Source organism: Halichoeres trimaculatus, unplaced genomic scaffold, assembly GCF_033239565.1.
Source record: "Halichoeres trimaculatus isolate MK-OKI-2021-1 unplaced genomic scaffold, fHalTri1.1 fHalTri1_scaffold_18, whole genome shotgun sequence".
NCBI lineage: Eukaryota > Metazoa > Chordata > Actinopteri > Labriformes > Labridae > Halichoeres > Halichoeres trimaculatus.
The window spans coordinates 6,759,728-6,780,134 of NW_027437196.1; the positions used below are offsets into that span (position 1 = coordinate 6,759,728).

At 42.4% G+C, this 20,407-nt stretch overlaps 2 protein-coding genes across 2 annotated transcripts in view; one reads left to right on the forward strand and one right to left on the reverse strand.

The window, feature by feature from the left end:
* The window catches only part of dnah5l (dynein, axonemal, heavy chain 5 like), a 36,469-nt gene extending 30,745 nt beyond the window's left edge, over positions 1-5,724 (forward strand). Inside the window, exons 82-97 of the mRNA XM_074694049.1 lie at positions 368-538; positions 618-869; positions 1,418-1,544; positions 1,631-1,752; positions 1,829-1,978; positions 2,061-2,225; positions 2,323-2,540; positions 2,784-2,839; positions 3,003-3,124; positions 3,229-3,379; positions 3,594-3,793; positions 3,869-4,057; positions 4,151-4,283; positions 4,713-4,921; positions 5,013-5,234; positions 5,354-5,724. Of these exons, the coding sequence (XP_074550150.1) occupies positions 368-538; positions 618-869; positions 1,418-1,544; positions 1,631-1,752; positions 1,829-1,978; positions 2,061-2,225; positions 2,323-2,540; positions 2,784-2,839; positions 3,003-3,124; positions 3,229-3,379; positions 3,594-3,793; positions 3,869-4,057; positions 4,151-4,283; positions 4,713-4,921; positions 5,013-5,234; positions 5,354-5,584 (2,718 nt within the window). The 3' untranslated portion in view covers positions 5,585-5,724. The remainder of the gene's footprint in view (positions 1-367; positions 539-617; positions 870-1,417; positions 1,545-1,630; positions 1,753-1,828; positions 1,979-2,060; positions 2,226-2,322; positions 2,541-2,783; positions 2,840-3,002; positions 3,125-3,228; positions 3,380-3,593; positions 3,794-3,868; positions 4,058-4,150; positions 4,284-4,712; positions 4,922-5,012; positions 5,235-5,353) is intronic.
* Positions 5,725-6,746: 1,022 nt separating this feature from the next.
* cavin4b (caveolae associated protein 4b) lies at positions 6,747-15,754 on the reverse strand. Its single transcript, XM_074693337.1, has 2 exons — positions 15,311-15,754; positions 6,747-8,098 (listed from the first exon to the last, which is right to left on the reverse strand). The coding sequence occupies exons 1-2, from the start codon at positions 15,668-15,670 to the stop codon at positions 7,526-7,528; spliced, it is 933 nt and encodes a 310-aa protein (XP_074549438.1). The 5' UTR covers positions 15,671-15,754; the 3' UTR covers positions 6,747-7,525.
* Between the last annotated feature and the right edge of the window lie 4,653 nt (positions 15,755-20,407).

A 20,407-nucleotide genomic window follows, 5' to 3' on the forward strand; every position in this document is an offset into this window, starting at 1 on the left:
TTCTCTCAATCACGTGTAGATATAAAAGTAAAGGTAGGGGGAGCACACTTCTCCCAATCATGTGTAGAAATGAAAGTCAAGGCAGGGAGAGCACACTTCTCCTCTCAGTCAAGTGTTGATATAAAAAGCAAGGTAGGAAGAGCACACCTCCTCTTAATCATGTGTAGTTATAAAAGTCGAGGTAGGAGGAGCACACTTCTCCTCTCAGTTATGTGTAGATATTGAAGTCAAGGTAGGGAGAGCACACATATCCTCTTTTGTTAGTGTGGTTGAAAATCTAAGGCCAAGAGAGCAGCAACAAAGACCCCAGTGTACAGAACAGAGCAAGCATCACTGTCTGACCTTCTGCTGCTGTTGGTCCCACCAGGAGCTGGAGGCAGAGCGAGTGCAGCTCCTAGAGGAAGTGACCTCCAACAAGAGGAAAATGCAGGAGCTTGAGGACAGTCTGCTCTTCAGGCTGACCAGCACACAGGGCTCTCTGGTGGAGGATGAGTCTCTAATCGAGGTTTTGAGCGTCACCAAGACTACCGCTCAGGAGGTAACTGCTCCTTCTCTGAATGTAAGAGTATCCGTGGAGATAACTAACAGGTGGCAGAATAAACACTCTTGCCTTCCAGGTGAGTGAGAAACTGTCCATTGCAGCAGAGACGGAGATAAAGATCAACCAGGCTCGGGAGGAGTATCGTCCGGTGGCCACCAGGGGGAGCATCCTCTACTTCCTGATCGTGGAGATGTCGCTGGTTAACGTCATGTACCAGACATCTCTTCGGCAGTTCCTGGGACTCTTCGACTCTTCCATGCAGAACTCGACGAAGTCACCAGTGACATCCAAACGCATCAGCAACATCATCAGCTTCCTCACATACCAGGTACTGTTTGGTAATCGCTAGCATGGCTTTTAAAATCCATCTTGGTTTATCTTGTTGTATTCCTGAGTGTCTTTTCTTACTGCCCTCTCCTGGTCTTGATGAGTAGTGCAGTCACTTTTATTCCTCTTCCTAACTTCACCTGCCTGATTTGCCTAATCTTCACAGAACTTCAAGTCATGGTGGAAAAACATGGCAACAGTGAGTCACTGGAAGCATTTAGTTCCTTGAAGGGAATTTTTGGGTTCCAAAGGTTCCTGGTTGAAAAACATTGCTCGCGAGAAAGGATATAGGTCCATTTGGTTTGGGTCTATCATCTTAGACTCTTGAAGATCTAATCAACATAATAAGTTAATTTTTAACGAGGTCGTGACACTTTCCAAAAAAAACAGGCAGGTCTGATTGACAGAAACCCAGCATGACTCTACTCTGGACACAACTAACTTCCTGTGACAGGCAGAAACCTTGAGTAGAACCAGACTGCAAGGTAACTGTCAGTTATGTAAACTTCAGGTGTGCCTCATCTGAGCACCTGTTTGTCCCCCTCTCAGGTGTTCTGTTACACAGTCAGGAGTCTGTACGAAGAGCACAAACTGCTGTTCACGCTGCTGCTGGCTCTGAAGATCGACCTACAGTCCAGAAACATCTCGCACACGGAGGTGCTCACCTTCGTCAAAGGTTACACACTCTTCCTCCACACCGTCTTTTTCTCTGTGTTTACACTATTTAAAAAGAAACCAAACAGGAAAACTTCAATCATGTAGGTGGAGCCTCATTAGACCTTAACTCTGTTGAGTCCAAACCACGGCGCTGGATCTTGGATCAGACGTGGCTCAACCTGGTGCAGCTGTCCACCCTGCCGGCTTTCAGCCAGATCCTGACCCAGGTAAACCCTACGTCTGCTGACAGCATCACAGGTACAGATGAAAGAAAGAGACTTACCAGAGCTTCTTTGTTCCCAGGTGAGCCAGAACGAGCGCTCCTGGAAGACCTGGTTTGACCATCCCGCTCCAGAGGAGGCCACTCTGCCTGATGGCTACCAGGAGAAGCTGAACACTTTCGGGAAGCTTCTGCTCATCCGGAGCTGGTGTCCTGATCGAACCACTGCTCAGGTCTGACTTGTTCACATTAGTGATGTCACAGGAAGAGAAATGGGTTGTGAGTTGACGGAGTGTGTTTCTGTGCATCCACCAGGCGCGTCACTACATCTCAGAGTCTCTGGGTCCGCAGTACGCTGAAGGTTTGGTTCTGGACCTGGACGCCATGTGGGCAGAGAGTGACAGCTGGACTCCGATGGTGTGTCTGCTGTCGATGGGCTCTGACCCGACAGAAAACATTGAGAGACTTGCCAAGAACAAGGTGAGGGAGTCCGGTCGATGGATGCAGTCTGTGGGTGGAGGAAGGCAAACAAAAGGTGAAAGATTTACAACACAAAACCCCTTTTCTTTCGCTGCAGGGGGCGCCATGTCGTCCTATTTCCATGGGGCAGGGCCAAGAAGTTCATGCTCGCAGGCTATTAGCCAACAGCATGATGGACGGTGGTTGGCTCCTCCTCCAGAACTGCCACCTGGGACTGGACTTCCTGGATGAGCTGCTGGAGACTGTTGTCACAGCGTCACCAGAGAACGTGCACAAAGGTTTCAGGGTTTGGCTGACAACTGACGTGCATCCCAGGTAACCGATTCACATGAGGAGGCTTGACCTGATGGTGGCGCTACAGTAAAGATATAGTGCTTACAGATGCAGCTGATTGGATTTGAAGGGTAAATACATTTCTGATAGCCAAGCGGCAACCTTTTAAGCCAGCACTGCAGTTCCGTAAACAGCAGTTCCCTGAGTGTCCACTAGAGGCTGCTCGTAACCACAAGGTTTGTTTGTGTATTAACATCTATCCTGTCCATCTGTGTTTGGCGGCAGATTCCCAATCACCTTCCTTCAGTCCTCCATCAAGTTCACCAACGAACCTCCTTTAGGTAAAACAAAGAACTCCTCTCTCAGTGGTCTCTAGGTTTGCTTTATGGTCACCCTCAGCTTCCTTGTCCTTCTTCCTGATCTTTACTGAACTTAATCTTGAATCTATGAATCTAAACACTCCTGTTTAATCTCATTTACTGTTCATTCATCTTCCTTTGTTAGGAATGAAAGCTGGCCTGAAGAGGACCTTCAATGGTGTCACTCAGGATCAGTTCGAGATCATCAGCCTGCCCCAGTGGAAGCCTCTGCTGTACGCTGTAGCCTTCCTTCACACCGTCGTGCAGGTCTGTGCATCCAAAAAACAAATTTAGCTCAACACACAAATGAAAAAACAAATGAAGAAATGTGTCTTTAGACTGTCACTGTCTTTCTCTTCTTCTCACATCAGGAGCGTCGCAAGTTTGGTCCTCTCGGCTGGAACATCCCGTATGAGTTCAACCAGGCGGATTTCACCTCCAGTATGCAGTTTGTGCAGAATCACCTGGATGAGCTGGACAAAAAGAGAGGAGTCAACTGGAACTGCCTGCGCTACATGCTAGGTTAGTCTACCAGGAAGAAAAGACTCAAAGGTTCAAAATGGCTCCTGAAAAGACTGATGTATCAATGTGCGAGAACAGCCTGGGTAAACCGAGCGAAACAAACGCTGATTCCTTGTTCTCTAAGTACGGCTAAGTGTCATGAGCACAAACCAGAGCTTCTGACCTCCTCTGCTTATCAGATTTTTTTCTTCTTACTCCTTCGTGTCAAACTCAGGTGAGGTCCAGTATGGCGGCAGGGTGACAGACGACTTGGACAAACGTCTCCTGAACACCTTCACCCAAGTGTGGTTCAGCGAGAACACCTTCAGCGAAAGCTTCTGCTTCTACAAAGGCTACTGCATCCCGAGCAAGCCCAAGACCGTCCAGGATGTCCTTCATCACATCGAGACCCTGCCGCTGGTCGACACCCCCGAGGTCTGAACCACTGAAGAGTCTCATCAGGACATTCACAGTCCAACATCTTTGATAAGTCTGTGTTTTTGTTTGCAGGTTTTTGGGCTCCACTCCAACGCTGACATCACCTATCAGACCAACCTGGCCAATGAGACACTCAGCACCATCATTAGCATTCAACCAAAGGACAGCGGGGGCGGTGGCGGGGAGACGAGAGAAGCTAGTGTGCAGAGACTGGCCTGTGAGATGTTGGAGAAGCTTCCACCTGACTACATCCCCCATGAGGTGAGGTCACAGGGATTATGAAAGTGCCCAGTATCAGTCTACTCAAACACAATCAGAGAATCTCACAGGAAAGACTGTTTCTGTGTGCTTAAGGTCAAAGGTCAGCTTCAGAAGATGGGTGCACTCCAGCCAATGAACATCTTCCTGCGACAGGAGTTGGATCGCATGCAGCGAGTCATCAGTAGTGTACGGACCACACTCACCGACCTCAACCTGGCCATTGATGGTCAGTCACAGCACAGTTTCTTATGTCCTAAAACCAGATCATAGAGCCAGATTAAAGAGGAGGTTGAAATCTTTATGTGATGTGAGGTCATTGCATAATCTCCCAATTGGTTTATGATACCTTGGCGGGTTGAGCCTCAAACACAAAGGTAAACCAATAGCTCTGCCCCTGACAGGTCTCCAGTGGGCTGACCAATAAGGAGGAAGGGGTATGTGGAGCAGGTGCCTTAAAGAGACAGTGTTTCAGACAAAGGGTGGAACAATGGATTTTAGAAAAAAATAGAATAGTGAAAAGAAAAAAGAGCTTTTTTTTTTAGTTAAATTAAGTCATTGACAGTTAGAAGCCTAACAAAAGCAAAGTACCCCCTCTTTAAAGTGGCTTGCTCTAAAGAGTGATTACAGTATCAGTACCCTCCCTCTCCATCCTTAGGCACCATCATCATGTCAGAGGACCTGCGTGACGCTCTCGACTGCATGTTTGACGCTCGGATCCCTCGCCTGTGGCTGCGCCTCAGCTGGCCCTCGGCCACCTTAGGATTCTGGTTCAGCGAGTTGCTGGAGAGGAACCAGCAGCTCAGCACCTGGATCAGCAGTGGGCGGCCCAACCAGTTCTGGATCACCGGGTTCTTTAACCCACAGGTTGGCCCAGACTGAAGCAAGGCTGAAAACTTTGACGCTTCACCTTGTGTCCAATCATCTTCGCAGGTTAATATTCATTTTCTCATCCCAGGGTTTCCTGACCGCCATGCGCCAGGAGACGACTCGCTCTAACGTGTCCCGAGGCTGGGCTTTAGATACAGTGATCCTGAGCAATGATGTCACCAAGATGATGAGGGAGGATGTGTCAGCTCCTCCCCCACAGGATATTGGCGGGGTTTACATTTACGGCCTCTTCCTGGACGGGGCAGGTTGGGACAGACGCAGCGCCAGACTCACTGAGGCACCACCCAAGGTTGGCGTTTGTTTTCTTTAAAAATCCTGGTAATGCTACAAAAATGAAATGCTAATGTTGAGAGAAAAAGTTGTTAACGTCAAATGTAATCCTGACACTCCTATGACGACTCTCTTTAGGTCCTCTTCACCCCCCTCCCTGTCGCTCATGTCTACGCCGTCAGCTCAGCTAACATGGCTGACACCAAGCGACAGCCAGGGGGCGGGACAATCAACTTGTACTCATGTCCCGTTTATAAGAAACCTCGTCGCACAGACTTGAACTTCATCTTCTCCCTGCAGCTGAGGAGCGCGCAGCCGGCAGAGCACTGGACGCTGAGAGGAGCTGCTCTGCTCTGTGACTGCAAGTGACCATATGACCACGTTAGCTTTAATGTGGTTGTTAGCATCTCGTATAGAATTTTAAGCAATTTCAAAGAAGAAAAAAACAACACAATTTTAACTTAATTAAAATAATATGATACAATACATATGTGAGGATTTTACGGAGTGACCAGGCAGGTAGCGTCATGGGTGATGTCACACCTGGGATGCTACTTGTGTAGTTTTGAAGATGTTACACATGATTAACTCCAACTAATGAATTAAACTTATTGAATCTTATCTGTATCTTTTTTTTTGTTGGATAAAACTTGATTTACAGGCCTGTAGAAATGAAATGTTCTTAAACAACTTCTCTTTTGTTACATAAGTGATCCAAGAACTTTTATTTTTTTTTAAATGACAAACACAATCTGCTTTAATGTTACATCTCTGACAAACTACAGCCATGCAGTCACTCACTAACAAACACCAAAAAACTCCAACAACACTGAAAAATGCTGATCATCATGACGTTACAGGTACAAGGCATCCTCACAGAGTAGATCATTTCAAAAAGAGCAGATAAATCACCACAAAAACGGCTTTATGTTCAGTGTGGTGGCCTGTTGGTCAGATGTGGCTGAATAAATTAAACTACAGAAGAATCAGATTCTATCTTTAGCAGCTTTGATATAAATAACTGTTAAAATAATAAATAACTTTAGAGAAGTGGAAAAGGCTGTCTCATTAAGGGAAAAATAACCTGCTCTGTTTGTACAAATCTAATTATCTTCTGCGTGAACTGTCTATTGGTGTTATATATTCCAAAAAAATCCAACAAAAACTCAGAAAAAGCAGTGGGAGCAGCTGGTAAATCCCTCTTCACATGCCCACCAGACTCCATTTAAATAAACAGAGATTTTCACCTCACTACAAACAGGAGCTGCTGGTCTACCTCCCCATTTATCTCCTTGTGACTCTGTATTGTTGTGTGTTGCATGAACACTCTGTTGTAGCTACCAAACAAAAAAGTCTCACTGTGACACAAAGAAAGTGAACAAGCAAGCCAAGGGTAGACCAGCAACTCCTGCATGCTGAGCTGAAAAATTACTCTTTTTCTCAATGGGGTTTGGTTAGCTTTGTAGAGCACTTGCTAGCAGCTGTTTGTGTTTATAAAAAAAAACATTGTCCTTCATAAGAAAGGGTGCTCTATCTGTCTGGATCATTCCTGTAAAGTTGTCAGACTCTAAGACGGACAATCTGAGCCTGTCAGGGACACAAATAAGAACTCTTAGCAAGCTAAACTTCCATCAGCGCCAGTTTGGATATGAAAAATAACTTATGACTACATCAAACAATATTTCGACTTGTTTTGTGACAGGTAATCTTATCTGGGTCCCACTGTTTGGCCTGGGGTCTACATATCCAAACTTTTGGACATTTGAAGGCACCAATGAACACCCAATTTGTTGACTCCAATAGCTCCTTTCACTGTTACTCTTTCTAGATTCAGCCTCTATCTTATTTGACATCTTAACCTCTATCAATCCACCCACAGTGGGTCCAAAACACTTTGTCCAAACATTTGACAGAACCAAACGTACCATAACCCTGTTTGAGTTTTGTCATCCAACATTTCAACATCTTCAGCATGCAAACACAAGCGAACAGCATCCGTGTGATGATGGAAAAGTCCCTTCTTCTTTGTTTTACCAAGTCAGTGTCACAAAACAGTCAAAGACAGTAAATGTTTGTAGTTTTGATGAGAAATGTCCGGAACATTTGCATGTGACATAACCTCAATGTTTCATTATTTTCTTGATGTTTGGACCTGTGACTGGCCGGCTCTCTGATCACTTCCTTCAACAAACAGTAATTCCTCCTCCGTACTTCCTCTTCTGCGGCTCTGCTCTGTAACAGCTTCCCTTCCCTCTCTGCGGTCTCAGTGGTCCAAGTTAAACGTCCCAGATCTCATCACTGTCCGGTGGTTTACGATAGCTGCTTCATGTCGTACATTGGCACCTCAGCCTCAGCTCCCTTTCCCTCAGCCTCGGCAGACTTGGCAGGACCCGGGCTACCCTTGCGCCCCTTTGGAGGAGCGACTGGCACGGCTCCCTCACTGGCTCCCTCGGCTCCTTCCTGGCCCTCTGCTACAGTCCTCTCCTTCTTTAAGTTGAGCTTGGCCGGGACACTTTTGGTGATTGTCTCCTTCAGCCTCTCGCCTGACTGCTTCAGCCTCTCGCCAGACTGGCGGATCTTCTCGCGCCTCTCAGCCGTCACGATGCGCTCACCGAACTTGTTGACCTTGGTGCCTAGGTTCTCTCTGGTCTTGCTCATGTTCTCCTTGGAGAAGGTGGCTTTGAAGCTCTCGATGCGCGTCAGCCCGGTTTTCTTCAAGCGGCCGGCCGAGGCGGAGTCTGCCTCCTCCACAACCATGTACTCCTCGTCCGACTCTGGAGGGAGCTCGAATTTGTCCGGTTCCACTTCAGCTCTGGCACCAGCACCGCTGCTGGAGTCTGCTGGTTCATTTCCTGGTGCAACAGATTTGACTTCCTGGTCACCCTGAGAAAGGAGAGAAAAATCCTGTGAATCTCAGAGACAACCATTGGTTTCATGACAAAGTAAAGTCTTCTGGACCTGAAACTGCAACTATGGGGGTCGTGGGCTGAAAAGTTTGGGAGACCCTGCTTTGTTGGCTTCTCCCTGCCTTGGTCCTGCATTTGACTTTGACTGAGTCATGATCAAGATTTGGGGGCTTGAGGTCAAAGTTAGGCTTTAATTTGGTCTAAAACCCCACAAAGTCTTGGTCTCAAAACTCTTATGGTCCAGGTCTTGATTTCATGTTGATCATATAAAGTGTTGGTCTCGGCTCAGTTTCTGAACCCCTCAAAACTCTTTTTATTTAGGTCTTCATTTTGTCTTAACCCCCTCTGAGTCTTCATCTTGGCTCAGTCCTTAACCTCCAAAGTTTTGGTCGTGATTCTTTCTGGTCTAGGCAACCCCTCAAAACTGTTCTGGTCTAGGTCTTGATTTTGTCTTAATTGCACAAACTGTTGGTCCTGACACAGTCCCTAACCCCTAAAGTCTGGGTCTTCTACTCTCTGGTCTCTGGCATTGATTTGGACTATGTTCTCTGAAACCCCGCTTCTTGACAACCTTGTCTTTGTCTTGGACTCTACTGGCTACATCTCGGGTCTTGGATTTAAGGTTGAACTTAGTCCCCCAAAGTCCTAGTCTTGGCTCAGTCCTTAACCCCCAAAGTTTTAGTAGTGATTCTTTCTGGTCAGGGCATCAATTTAGTCTTAACCCTCTTAAACTTTTGGACTTGACTCAGTCCTGTTCCCTCATATTCTTGGTCTTGATTTTGATCAAAAATCCTCCAAAGTCTCTTGGTCCAAACACCACCATGGGTCTCGATCCAGGCTTGGTTTTGATTGTTCTCTCTGCAGGTTTAAAGCTGCCTCTAGTTAAACTGTCCTGCAGACTTTAGCGGTTAGCGTGCAGGCCCTGATCCTCCGTCCATAAATAAACTGCAGCACCTGTCTCTGCAGCTCAGCGCTCAGCTGCAGAAAGCTAAACATATCAGGGAGCAGCAGCAGCAGTGTGCCGAGCAAATCTGGATCACTTTCAGCTTCAGACCACGTCATGGCATGCAGCAGTCTGAAACTGAGCGATCACATTACACCCGATCATGAAACAGAGCAACCGTTTTAAGGCCAAAGCTGCAAACTGACCCAGATCTCTGCAGCGGGTCACTCTGGGAGGTTTGATTCTCAACCATTGAACTGAACTCCAACATTTTACTGCGAGGCACAGGATCTGGAAAAAAAATCAGTCCACCAAAACCTGCCATTAAGAATAAGTGAGCCACAAATTGATCGGACATAATTGGAAGTCCCTGATGTTGTTTTTATAAAACCTGGAAGGTGAAATCTAAAGCTGATCAATCTGAAGGTAGAATGTGTTTCTGTATGGGATCATCAGGATCTTTCAGTGCATGCTTCAGAGCCGCTGCAGTCTATGAAACCAGACCGAGAGGCTGACATTTCCAAAGCTTTGACAGAATACATAACTGTCATCCCTGAGCCTCACAGCAGGAGAGAGAGCATTCAGCAGAGTAAGCTAACAAGCTAAAAGCTAGAGAGGCTCGCTCGTTCACAGATTGTTCAAAGCTTCCTGCAATGAAAGGTTGCCAGGTTTGGTTTAAGCGCTCACCACCTGCAGCTGGAGGCCCTGAGCTGAAAAATAAATGCTGTGACTGTTTCTTTCAGCTTCGTCTTCAGTGCTAACTTGGACTAGCATTATCTTTTTTGCAGCTGCTAACCCAACACACAAGACTGGGATCTTTTGCAACACGCTGAGGGGGTCAGAAACTGATGCAAAGTGGCAGGGGCCTTCATCCTTTACTTTCATGCGAGCCATTTTGCATCAGCTCACCTGGATTAAAGTTATTCTTATATCAGGAGCCACATTAGTCAACTTAATCTTCACAACCAGGCTCATAGAGTTAATAAAAATAGTACAACATATATCTTATAGCATTATTAAATTTGCAATAGAGCAGTTTGAATTTATGAAACTGAAAAAGTGATGTGTTAGTTGTATTTTTTTATTTTTATATCTGCAAAATAAAAAAAAGATTATAATTAAAAAAAATTGCAAATATTTAAAAAATTAAACAAACAAAAATTCTGAAAAGAATAATCACAAATATGCAAAAATGTATAAAAGTTAAATCAAATTAATTTGCAAATGTGGAAAAAAAAAAAAAAATTGGAATTAAAAAATAAGGAAATTTCAGAAATTTTGTAACTTTTTTTTTTATTATCGAACATTTGAAAAAAAAAATAGCTCAAAATCAAAGTTGCCAAAATAAAATAAAAATATTTTAAAAAATGCAATGACATTTTTGAATTTTTTAAATTTGGAAAGATTTTGAAACTTTTTGAATTGAATATATTTTACAAAAGTTTAAACAATTCTGAAATTTCAAAATTTTGCAAAAATTTGAAATTATAACGTTAGTGTTGTTGTATTCTAGTTGTAATCCCAACTCATTCCAGTAGATGGCGGTAATTCACCAAAAGCGCTATGCATTGTGGGAGGTAGACTGATCTGTTGCATACTGAGAAATTTTCCTGGATCAGTAGGACATCTGGGGACTTTTAGTTTACTGCAGATTTTGCAAGTTTTCGCATACTGACGACTACATACTGAAGTTTAGCCAAAATAGTAGGCACTGCTAGTGTAGTAGGGGGTTTGGAAAACAGCCAGTGTCTCATAAAAAAAAGGGAATTTGGCTGCCAAATTTAAAAACCAAAGAAAACAAATTTGTGAGTTACATCTTACACAGTGTCTAAAACAACGATCTTGTTACTAACTAAATCAGTCAAATGGCTTCAGATCAGTTAAACTGCAAGACGTGAGAAATAAAAAATGTATTCCAATATTACCAGGAAGCTTATACCACACAGACATGGACGTGTTCAGGAAAATGTGACTTTCCAACAATGTTTGACACCTTCTGTGCCGTCTTAAAGTAACAGTTACACTTTCATTAAACAGTGGAATGGGGAAAAAGTCATATAGATTTAAATCCAGTTTTATTCTTTTTATCTGTTACAGTTTTGAACAAAAATCACATTTGTATATTTATTTGGAGTATCGGACTCATAAGCGACTGAAGACTTTCTCTTTGGGTTAGAGACCTCAGGTGAAAGGTCACGACCCGTGACATCACAGAGCCATCACTCCAGCTGACTGAGAGGATTTCCTCCATTAGTCTCTGAAACAGTCAGAACAAATCAAAGAGCGAGCACGGCCTGTTAGCGGCTAACAGAATGATTTATAACCCTCGTCCAGGAAGCCGCCGTTACCGCGTCCAGAGAGACAGAGAGCAGACATCTATATTAGGAGATGGTGGAGGTTCAGACTCAGAATAACCCGGTCCGTCAGCGCTCAGCTGGCACAGTCACTTACAGTATAGAGAGCAGAGCAGCTCGGCTAACTGAAGCTGATGTTTGTTAACATTACTACAAAACTAATCTTCATTTCACGCCTCACATGTCACTGAAACCCAACAAGAGTCTCTTTAGTTGGTTTCCCAGCACTGTGTCATAATAATAACTGTGATAATTTGGAGTAAGGGAGCAGCAATCAGACCTCTGAGGATGAGGTTACGTTCATTATTCAGGCTTAACTGTTCTTATAATTCTTCCATAACAACATAACTTTTATAGAAATAGGAGCATCGGCCTGCGCCAGCTTTTGGTATCAACAGGTATGAAGATAAGAAATCTTTTCAAAATACAATGAATATCATCATCAATCAGTTTTCAAAGAAATGAAGTTTTTATCTGTTGCAGAAAAAATTGGAAAGAGACATATTTAGGTAATGGATATTGTAAACAAGCTGAAATCTGATGATCTCATCATTTTTCATGTTAAACAGAAGTATTAGGAATCTCCTCCTACCGTACGTCAGTATTTCATTATAGAATCGTAAAGGTGAAAAATTCTACCAATGAGTCGGGTGAGCAGGCCAACCAACAAGCTAATAGAGCCCGACCGATTAATTGGGCGGGCCAATTAATCGGCCCGCCCGATTAATCAGTAATTGTATCTATTGCATGTTTTGAAAGCAGCTTCAATGTTAGTTAAAATCTAGTTTAGTCCCATGCATTAAATGGAAGATGGAACTTTTCAATAGCTAGTAATAATTTGAATATTTATCCTGTGTATATCAATGATTTTACTATATATATCAGCTGATATATCGGACATCAGTCAATATATCGGAAAACAGACGATATATCAGATATCGGCTTCTTTTTGCATCGGTATCGGCAACAGGCCCAAAAATCCCACATTGGTCGGGCTCTACAAGCTAAACAAGCAAAAAGTTGAATGCTAATCTGTTGCTAGCCTCTCAATTTTAGCTCATCATCTCTTGATATCATAGTGCAGCAGATAAGTGAAAAAAATCGTCCCCATGATGATGCAAGCATGAATTGTGGCACAGATGCTCTCTAAAGGACCCTCTTTTGAAATACAATTTTAGTCAACTGAAAATTCTAGTCGGCGGCCATTTTTCAAGATGACCACCATTCAAGTGACCATTCAAGAAAGTATCTGTGCCAACTTTTAAGCCTGCATCACCATTTGAAATATTGAAAAAATGTGCGTACAATAGAAATGGCGGCCATCTTAAAAAATGGCCTCCATCCTTAATTTATGCATTTCTAATGATATATTTCAAGAGAATGTCCCTTAGAGAGCATTTGCGCCAAATTTCATGCTGGCACCACCATTTGAACTATTGAAATAATAAGCCTTTGATAGAAATGTCAGACAAAAAAATGGCCGCCATCTTAAATTTTCACGTGTCTTACCATTGTATTTCAAAAGAGTGGCTTTTAGAGAGTATCTGTGCCAAATTTCATGCTTGCCTCACCATTTAAACGATGCTCCTGAAATTTGTCATTATCTGCTGCACTATTAGCCTCTATTTGCCGGTGGATGGAGAATCAGTGAAAAAAAAAAAAACCCAGTCTTTTTATTTTTAGACATAACTTTCTACAGCTTCATAATACCTTTTGAGCATCCAACACTAGACAAAACATGGGAGTAGGTGTTTGCAATTGGTTTCTGATGAGGTTTTATGCAGTTTACTCTCTAAAAATGTATTTTGGGAAAATTTGGGCTTGGTTTCCCTGATTGTTTCTCTAACTTTCACCACACGACTGTTCCTGTTGTTGATGCAGGTGGTCGCTTTAAAGCTCAGTGCCTTTTTGGCTCAACTGGTGAATATTTCTGCAAAAATCTAGACATTTAGAGGATGCAGAGAAGCAACAAAGCTGTGAGGGAAAAATGACGCAGATTTTGCCTCTCCTCTGTCAATACAGAAAACATTCGATATCTTGCAAATGGAGGGACAAGCTAATGGTGTCAAAGTTTTAGGCTACTTCCATTAGCCTCCAATTTTATTACTTAATAGTGTTTAAGAGCAATTTTGTGAGCTGAATTTTTGCCCTCTTGGAAGAATACTGTATTTATGATTCTGATGAAACTTTCATTCTACCAGCCAAGTTTTCTGACTTTGCTTTTTATTGAGTTCCAGCCCACTAGAGGTGGTGGTTTAGCCTGGGTTTTCAGATGTGCTCGATAAATACAGAGGTAAAGTCAGTGTTCCAATTCCTAAAAAGACAAAATTTCCTTTTAAAAATAACAGACTCTGACATTTGTCTGTAACATTTTACCAAGCAATGTCACAAACTAAAAAATGTTTAGACAAAGAAAGAAGAGACAGACCCATATGGATTTTTGGGGGTCGATACTGATAATGATTATTTGTAGGCAACGAAGCCGATATTCATTTGTAGTCAATGTGAAAATGTTGAACGATACAAACTCCAACACTTAACTGCAATCAAATGCCTTCAAACATATAATTATTAAACAGCTCCCACGCTTAGCAGCGTGTTTTCTAAAGTTAACTCAAAAAAATAAATAAATTTTTTACAGTAGATTAAGTTTTCAAAAATTTTTATGTAACTGCAATAAAACTGGACAGAATTGAGTTTGTGCTGCCTTTTACAGGCATGTAATGCAGCTGAATTAATTTTCTGTTTGGTTTTACATGACTGATTTTAAATGACCATCTAGGGCTTCCATAGTGTAGACAGGGAGAAATTCTGTGCAGAGAAGCATCACAGTTTTGAATGAGTTTTATATCGGCCGTCAGATAAAAAAAAAAAAAGCAGATGCCGATACGCCCCAAAATGCCAAATATCAGCCCCAATCGATAAACGGTCTATCCCTAAAAGAAACTGCAATTTTTCCGTTTTTTTTTTTCTCTGTACCAAATGTGCATGGTGCACCCTGACATCCAGCAGCTGCAGACAGCCAATCACAGGCTCCCTCTGAGGTGTGATCGACATGTGACCTCACTGCAAACCGACACTGTACCCTGCAGACCCTAGATTACAGTAATGAACCGCACCCCACAGAGCAATTCAAGAATTCAGCTCTGGTCTTCGTCTCAGCTGTTCGTAGCATTAGCATAACATAAACCTGAAGCTGCACTGTCTTCACCAACACAGAATCCAGTTTACTGAAGTCTCACTGCCAAATCATCATTCACAAACTGTTCTCAGTCTCCTCCATGAGCCGCAGCTCTGCGGTGTAACCTTTCAGCACACTGACGTTTATCCAGGGCTAAAATAACCGGGTCACCACTGCGCTGGCAGCTGCTAACTGTGAAGGCCAAAGAAGTAAAACGAAGCCTGGTGTGAGTGTGCCTTGTTGCTATTTCAACCCCCCCAGAATGAACTGAGCTAATGCAGTTTGTTCATGTTCAAAGGACTCAGAGATCTGAGTCAACTCTAAAAGTATTACTCAAAGAGCACAAGCTTCTCTGGCCACATCATCACGAATAGAAGGATGTTTTTCTTCCTGTACAGATCAAACTCATTTACTCTGGTGATGTTTTCTGCTTTGGGGCTTTGAAGAGGTGAATTTGGACTTCTTAGACAAAGTTTTATCCAACCAGATGTGCCCACAGGTGTACATGGTTCCTCATTGCCTAGACCTAACCAGAGGCATGTTCCTTCTGGTCAGGTTGGAGCTGTGGATTTTGATTTGGCATGAATCCTGTTTTATCTCTTTGGTTGAGTTTATGGGATTTGATTCAAGCACATTGGGACCCTCAGTTTCACTTTCAGGAACTTTGGAGTTCCTCAAAGGTCCATTTCTACGATCGTCCTCAAGTCTTACCTGGTAAATGACCACCCTGAACTTGTTCTTGGCGAGAAGATCCCCCTGAGTGGCCTCCACCTTCTTCACTCTGAGGTTCTGGTTCTCCACCCGCACCCTGACGTCCTTGATGTGGCGGCTGACCTTACGCGTCTTCTCCAGCAGCCGGTCGACAGTCGAGCTGGTGTTGGCGTGTTCGTTGGTCAGCTTGATGACGTCGGCCTGGATGGTCTTTACCGTGCTCTCCAGCTCCAGCTGACGCTCCTCCATGCGCTGCTGCGTGGTCTGGACGGTGTCCATGAGGCCTGCCACACGTTCCAGCAACGCCATGATGCTTCCTGCATCATCCCCGGCACCTGTCACGCCACCTTTGTCCGTCATACTGTCTTCAAACTCAGCTGACTGGTGTTGCTTGTCTTAGTACTTGGATCGACTGTTGGAGCCCAGCGATCCAGATGCAAAGGAAAGAAGGGGTGAGGAAAAGACGGGTGGGTGGTCCAAGGTCCTACACAATCTTTTTGCACCTGGCAGCAGGATGTTTGGGTAAAAAAGACGATCAACGCCACGAAAAGTTGAAGGTGGAGAGAGTCAGCATTGGCAGATCCAAAGAAAAAGAAGGAGCACAAGGGAGGAGGACAGGAGCACCAGATCGCCCCTCTACTACTGGAGGTTGACCCTGACTGTGGTCAGATCAAGTGATAGACTCCACCCTACTGGGACAAGGAGGGAGGGATGACAGGAGTTAGGGGGAAAGGAGGGATGGAGGGGGCATAATGAGGCTAAAATGAGAGGGAAGGTAAAAGTAGAGGTAGAGCTGAGAGTATCACTGACTCTAACAATCATTAATCAATGTTTTCAGAGCACGGCGCCAGATTATAAAGAGAATGAGCAAACTATAAAAGTAAACAAGAGCAAGCTCAGTGTTACAACATCATGTCTAACTTCTGAAGCCGCTGAGAAACGGTGACATTCCTGCAAACTGCCCACCAATCAAAGAGTGGAGGTAAACTGAACACTAGAGGAATGAATGTGTTAATGACTGAGATGGATCCTGGCTCCTCTCTGTGTTCTCTGTGGCTAAAAATACCACGGGGGGTAAAGTGACTCCCTGCACCTCTTTGGGAGACGGGTGTATTTGAAGAAATGGAAACCCCCTCTCGTCTATTCCTCCATCAGCCATCTATCATCTGCCACCTTTTCACTTCTTCTGTCTTAATCTCTCCCTCCAGGTTTAGACCGTTCAGGCCTCCGAATGAACGGCTAAGTTTCCCAAAAGAATTCCTCGTGCTAACATTTGCATCTGCTGCCATCTTTGTCTGCACTGAAACCCGGGGAGGCCAAATTTGTACCAGCGGGGTGGAGTCTGGGAAGGGCTGAGATGGGATGAGTGAGCAGAAGCTGATATAACTCACTGGGAAAAGTGAAGACAACAGATTAAACTGCTGGAAGCTTTAAAAGCTAATGAGGTGGGTACACTTGTAAAGCAGGATCAAAGAATCAAGTCGTGAGTCCGTGAAGGTATGATAGGACTAGATTTGAGGTAAAATCTTAACGCCAATCACACCACAGAGGTCAGTGTTGATTTAGCTTAGGAAATAACTTAGCATACAGATTCTGCCTTGCACTCCATGAGGCCAACCCCCCAATTTACCTGACTTTTAACCAAATTTTAAAATATTTTAATTTCAAAATGGGCTTCTGTAAGAACAGTCTCAGTGCTGGCACAGCTCTAGTGGACACGGAAGGTACTGCAGGTATTAACAAGTTCCAAGTCAATATAATGGAAATAATATAAATAAATAATAACTTCAAAATAAACAATATATAAAAATATAATAAAAATATGACAATATATAAAATAAAAAAATGTGTGTGTGTATATATATATATATATATATATATATATATATATATATATATATATATATATATATATATATAAATACTGAAATACAATGTACTAAGCTGAAAAATTAACGGTTTACTGGCATTTTTGCCTATCTGTACTTAAAATGTTTTTCAGCCCTCACCAAAACAGCTTTCTAATAACTTGTGTTTTTATTTTATGAAATACAGAAAACATCTCTGTTCTTACATGTATTTATTCATTCATGTATTTATTTGTTCATTTATTTATTTTTTTGTTTAAAAATGACAGATGTATTAACAATGTACCATTTTTTTTCCAAGCTGTGCACATGTTCATTTCTGCTGTTAGGTTTGACTTTTTAACATGGGGCTCTATGGGGACTGTCTCACTTTTGGGACCTGCCTCTAGTGGACACCAATGGCAGTCTGGCAACTGCAGTCTTCAGTCAAGAAAGTATTGCACCTGAATTTGGGTTAGGGTGGCAGATTTGAAAGCTTTGGTAGCTCTAACGGAAATGTAAAAAACTTGTGTTGTTCCCAAAGTGTCCACTAGAGGCTGTCCCCAGTAGTGAGTAAGTCCCCATAGGGCTCCATGTTATAAAGTCCATCTATAAAGATAAAATCAACATGTCTACAGCCTTGGACTAAAACATCCTGGCTGTCTGTTTTTCATAGTTTCATTAGAGTATCAGTTTTGTATTAAGGCTAAGAGTTCATTGTTGATGTGCATAAAAGGGGCGTGGTTACATTGACTGCGTAATGTCCACCTTGGTTACGACCATGTTTCTCACAGATGATGGTGAAAACTAAACTCTAACTCTGATTTCTCATTCTCACTCGAAGCAGCATCATGTCACATTTCTTTCTATAGCAGAAGCCATGGTGCCCTTGAAAGTTCAGAGAACCTCCAGACCCCTGGACAGCATCCAGCTGGTGATCAAAACACAGAGAAGAAAGAGACAGAGACAGAAAGACGAGGTGAGAAAGGAGGGATGGAATCAGATGGAGGAATAAGGGGACTCCCCGCAGTCCAAAAACCCTCCACCAGCTGCTGCCTATAATTATCCTGCCGTCACCACTATATTTAACTCCACCCCCTGTAAAAGACACACATGCTTCTACAGCCAGCAGGAGCGCTTGGTGGCTGGTTTCCACTCCTCGTTAACCATGGATGGGTGGGGTTTAAGGTCTGGTGCCTGCAGTTTAAAGAATGAGGAGAGAGTTTGATGTGGTTGAAGGGCCAAAGGAAGCTGGATGCTGTTCGGCGGGGTAGTCATACTTTTAGTAACAGTGACGACAGCAGCAAAACATGAATGTGATGTCAACACCTGTGCATTAACTTTGCAGTCAGAAGCTACTTTGAGCAGCCTCTAGTGGCTGTTTAAGGAACTGCATGTCATCTATTTTCAAAGATGCAGCATCAGTAGGATCAGGTGTGAACATAACTGTGGCATATTAATAAAATCTGTTCAAATTTTTGTTTCTTTCTCTGTTATCTCCACGGATCAGCTGGGTATGGAGGAGTATGAATGTCCCTGAGTTGAGTGTGAGGTTTGGGAGAGTTAAGGCAATGTTGGACAAACATACTGATCTGATCATTCGGGAATAATTCAATTCAAAAGTTCGGAAAAGTTTTCTGCCTCTGTAGGTCAGTAGGGTGTTGAGTATGAATGTCCCCCTTTCAGTTGAGTCCAGTTCGAGTGTGGTGCAGAAGTACTGGTCTATTCACTATGGCTGGTTAATGAAACTTTAATATCTTTATTAGTTTGTTTAATAAGGCATGGTTATTAAAATGATTTGGCTGCCTGAACATCAAATAGCTACTTTGTAGGTGTAAAACTTAAAATTAAAGTTTTTAAATGTATGAAGGATATCTTTACTGGAACAATTTACCGCTGCATGTCAGGACCGCTGATTCTCTCCAGCATTTTGAATCATACATCTTAAAATAAGACACATCTTATTTTAAGGGCCTTCAACACTGAGTTGAGCTGAGTGTTTTTGTTGTTGTTGTTTTATTGTTGAACGTTTTAATTGCTGATGAAACTTTTTACCTGTGAAGGGCTTTGAGCTTTTAAAGGTGTAAATGCACTATATAACCAGAATATAATCTGAAATTCAGAGCCAATGCTGTGTATTGAAACCGGACTTTTTTCAACATGCTGTCAGTGATATCTTGTGGAGTAAGAGGAGAAATACGGCGATTTTGACATATAGTGCAGATTAGATGATCGCCGACTACACCTTTAAGGGTTGTATATCTTGACTAATCAGGAAATAAATCTATAAAATTAAGAGGACAGGGCATTTATGAATTCAAGACCATGAATAATTGAGATAATGATCAACAGTTAAAGAAGTGTTCATGAATCTGTTGAACATTTACTCAGACGTGACGTGCAGTCCGTTTCAGACGGTGCCATCATTTTCAGGACATGACACTTTTAAAAATGTGCTCCTGGATTTTTTCTAAACTCACATGGAAAGTTTGTGTTATTATTTATTTCTTTTTATGAGTCGTTTTTGACGGTTAAAACTGATGACACAGTCTAAAATGACCACGCATCCCAAGCCATCTGAGATAAACATCCATATGAGGCATCTGGTCTTAAAGGTATACACACATAATTGTTGCAACCAGGCTAAAAGGGATAATCTGAAGAAGATCTTGGTGGTTTACAGCAGGGGTCTGCAACCTTTACTTTCAAAAGAGCCGTTTTGCCTCACCTCACCTGGATGAAAGTCATTCAGGAGCCGCAAAATCTACTTTATCTTCACATTAAGACAAAAAAAAGTGAGTAATCATCTAGTTATAAAGAATAGTTATCTAAAAGAGAAGTTTTAGTGTTTATAAATTTGTACATGTGATTTCTTAGTTTTTTATTAATTATTTTATTAATTTTATTTTTTAACAAATTTGCAAATTTAAGAAAAAAAATTGTAGTGTCCTAGATTTTATAAATTTTGCAAAATTTGGAAATTGAAAAAAAAAAGATCAAAAATTTGCAAAATAAAATATTCATTTAAAAATGTGCAAAATTTCAAAGAAATTGATGAAATGTCATAAATTTAAATAAAAAAACCTAAATACTGCAATTTCAAAAATTTGCTTAATTTCCAAAAACTGTAAAAAAAAAAAAAAGGGATATATATTAAAAAAAACAAAAATTTGCAAAATCTTTAAAAATGTGGAATTATTTTTCTTACTTTGCAAAAATGTCAAAAATTGAAATGAAAAAATAAATAAAT

Excerpts from the sequence above, each read along its gene's own strand:
- cavin4b (XM_074693337.1), bottom strand. The coding sequence starts at position 15,670 with ATGACGGACAAAGGTGGCGTGACAGGTGCCGGGGATGATGCAGGAAGC. Across the intron at positions 8,099-15,310 it reads TCAGGGTGGTCATTTACCAG|GGTGACCAGGAAGTCAAATC; the intron begins GTAAGACTTGAG and ends CTCCTTTCTCAG.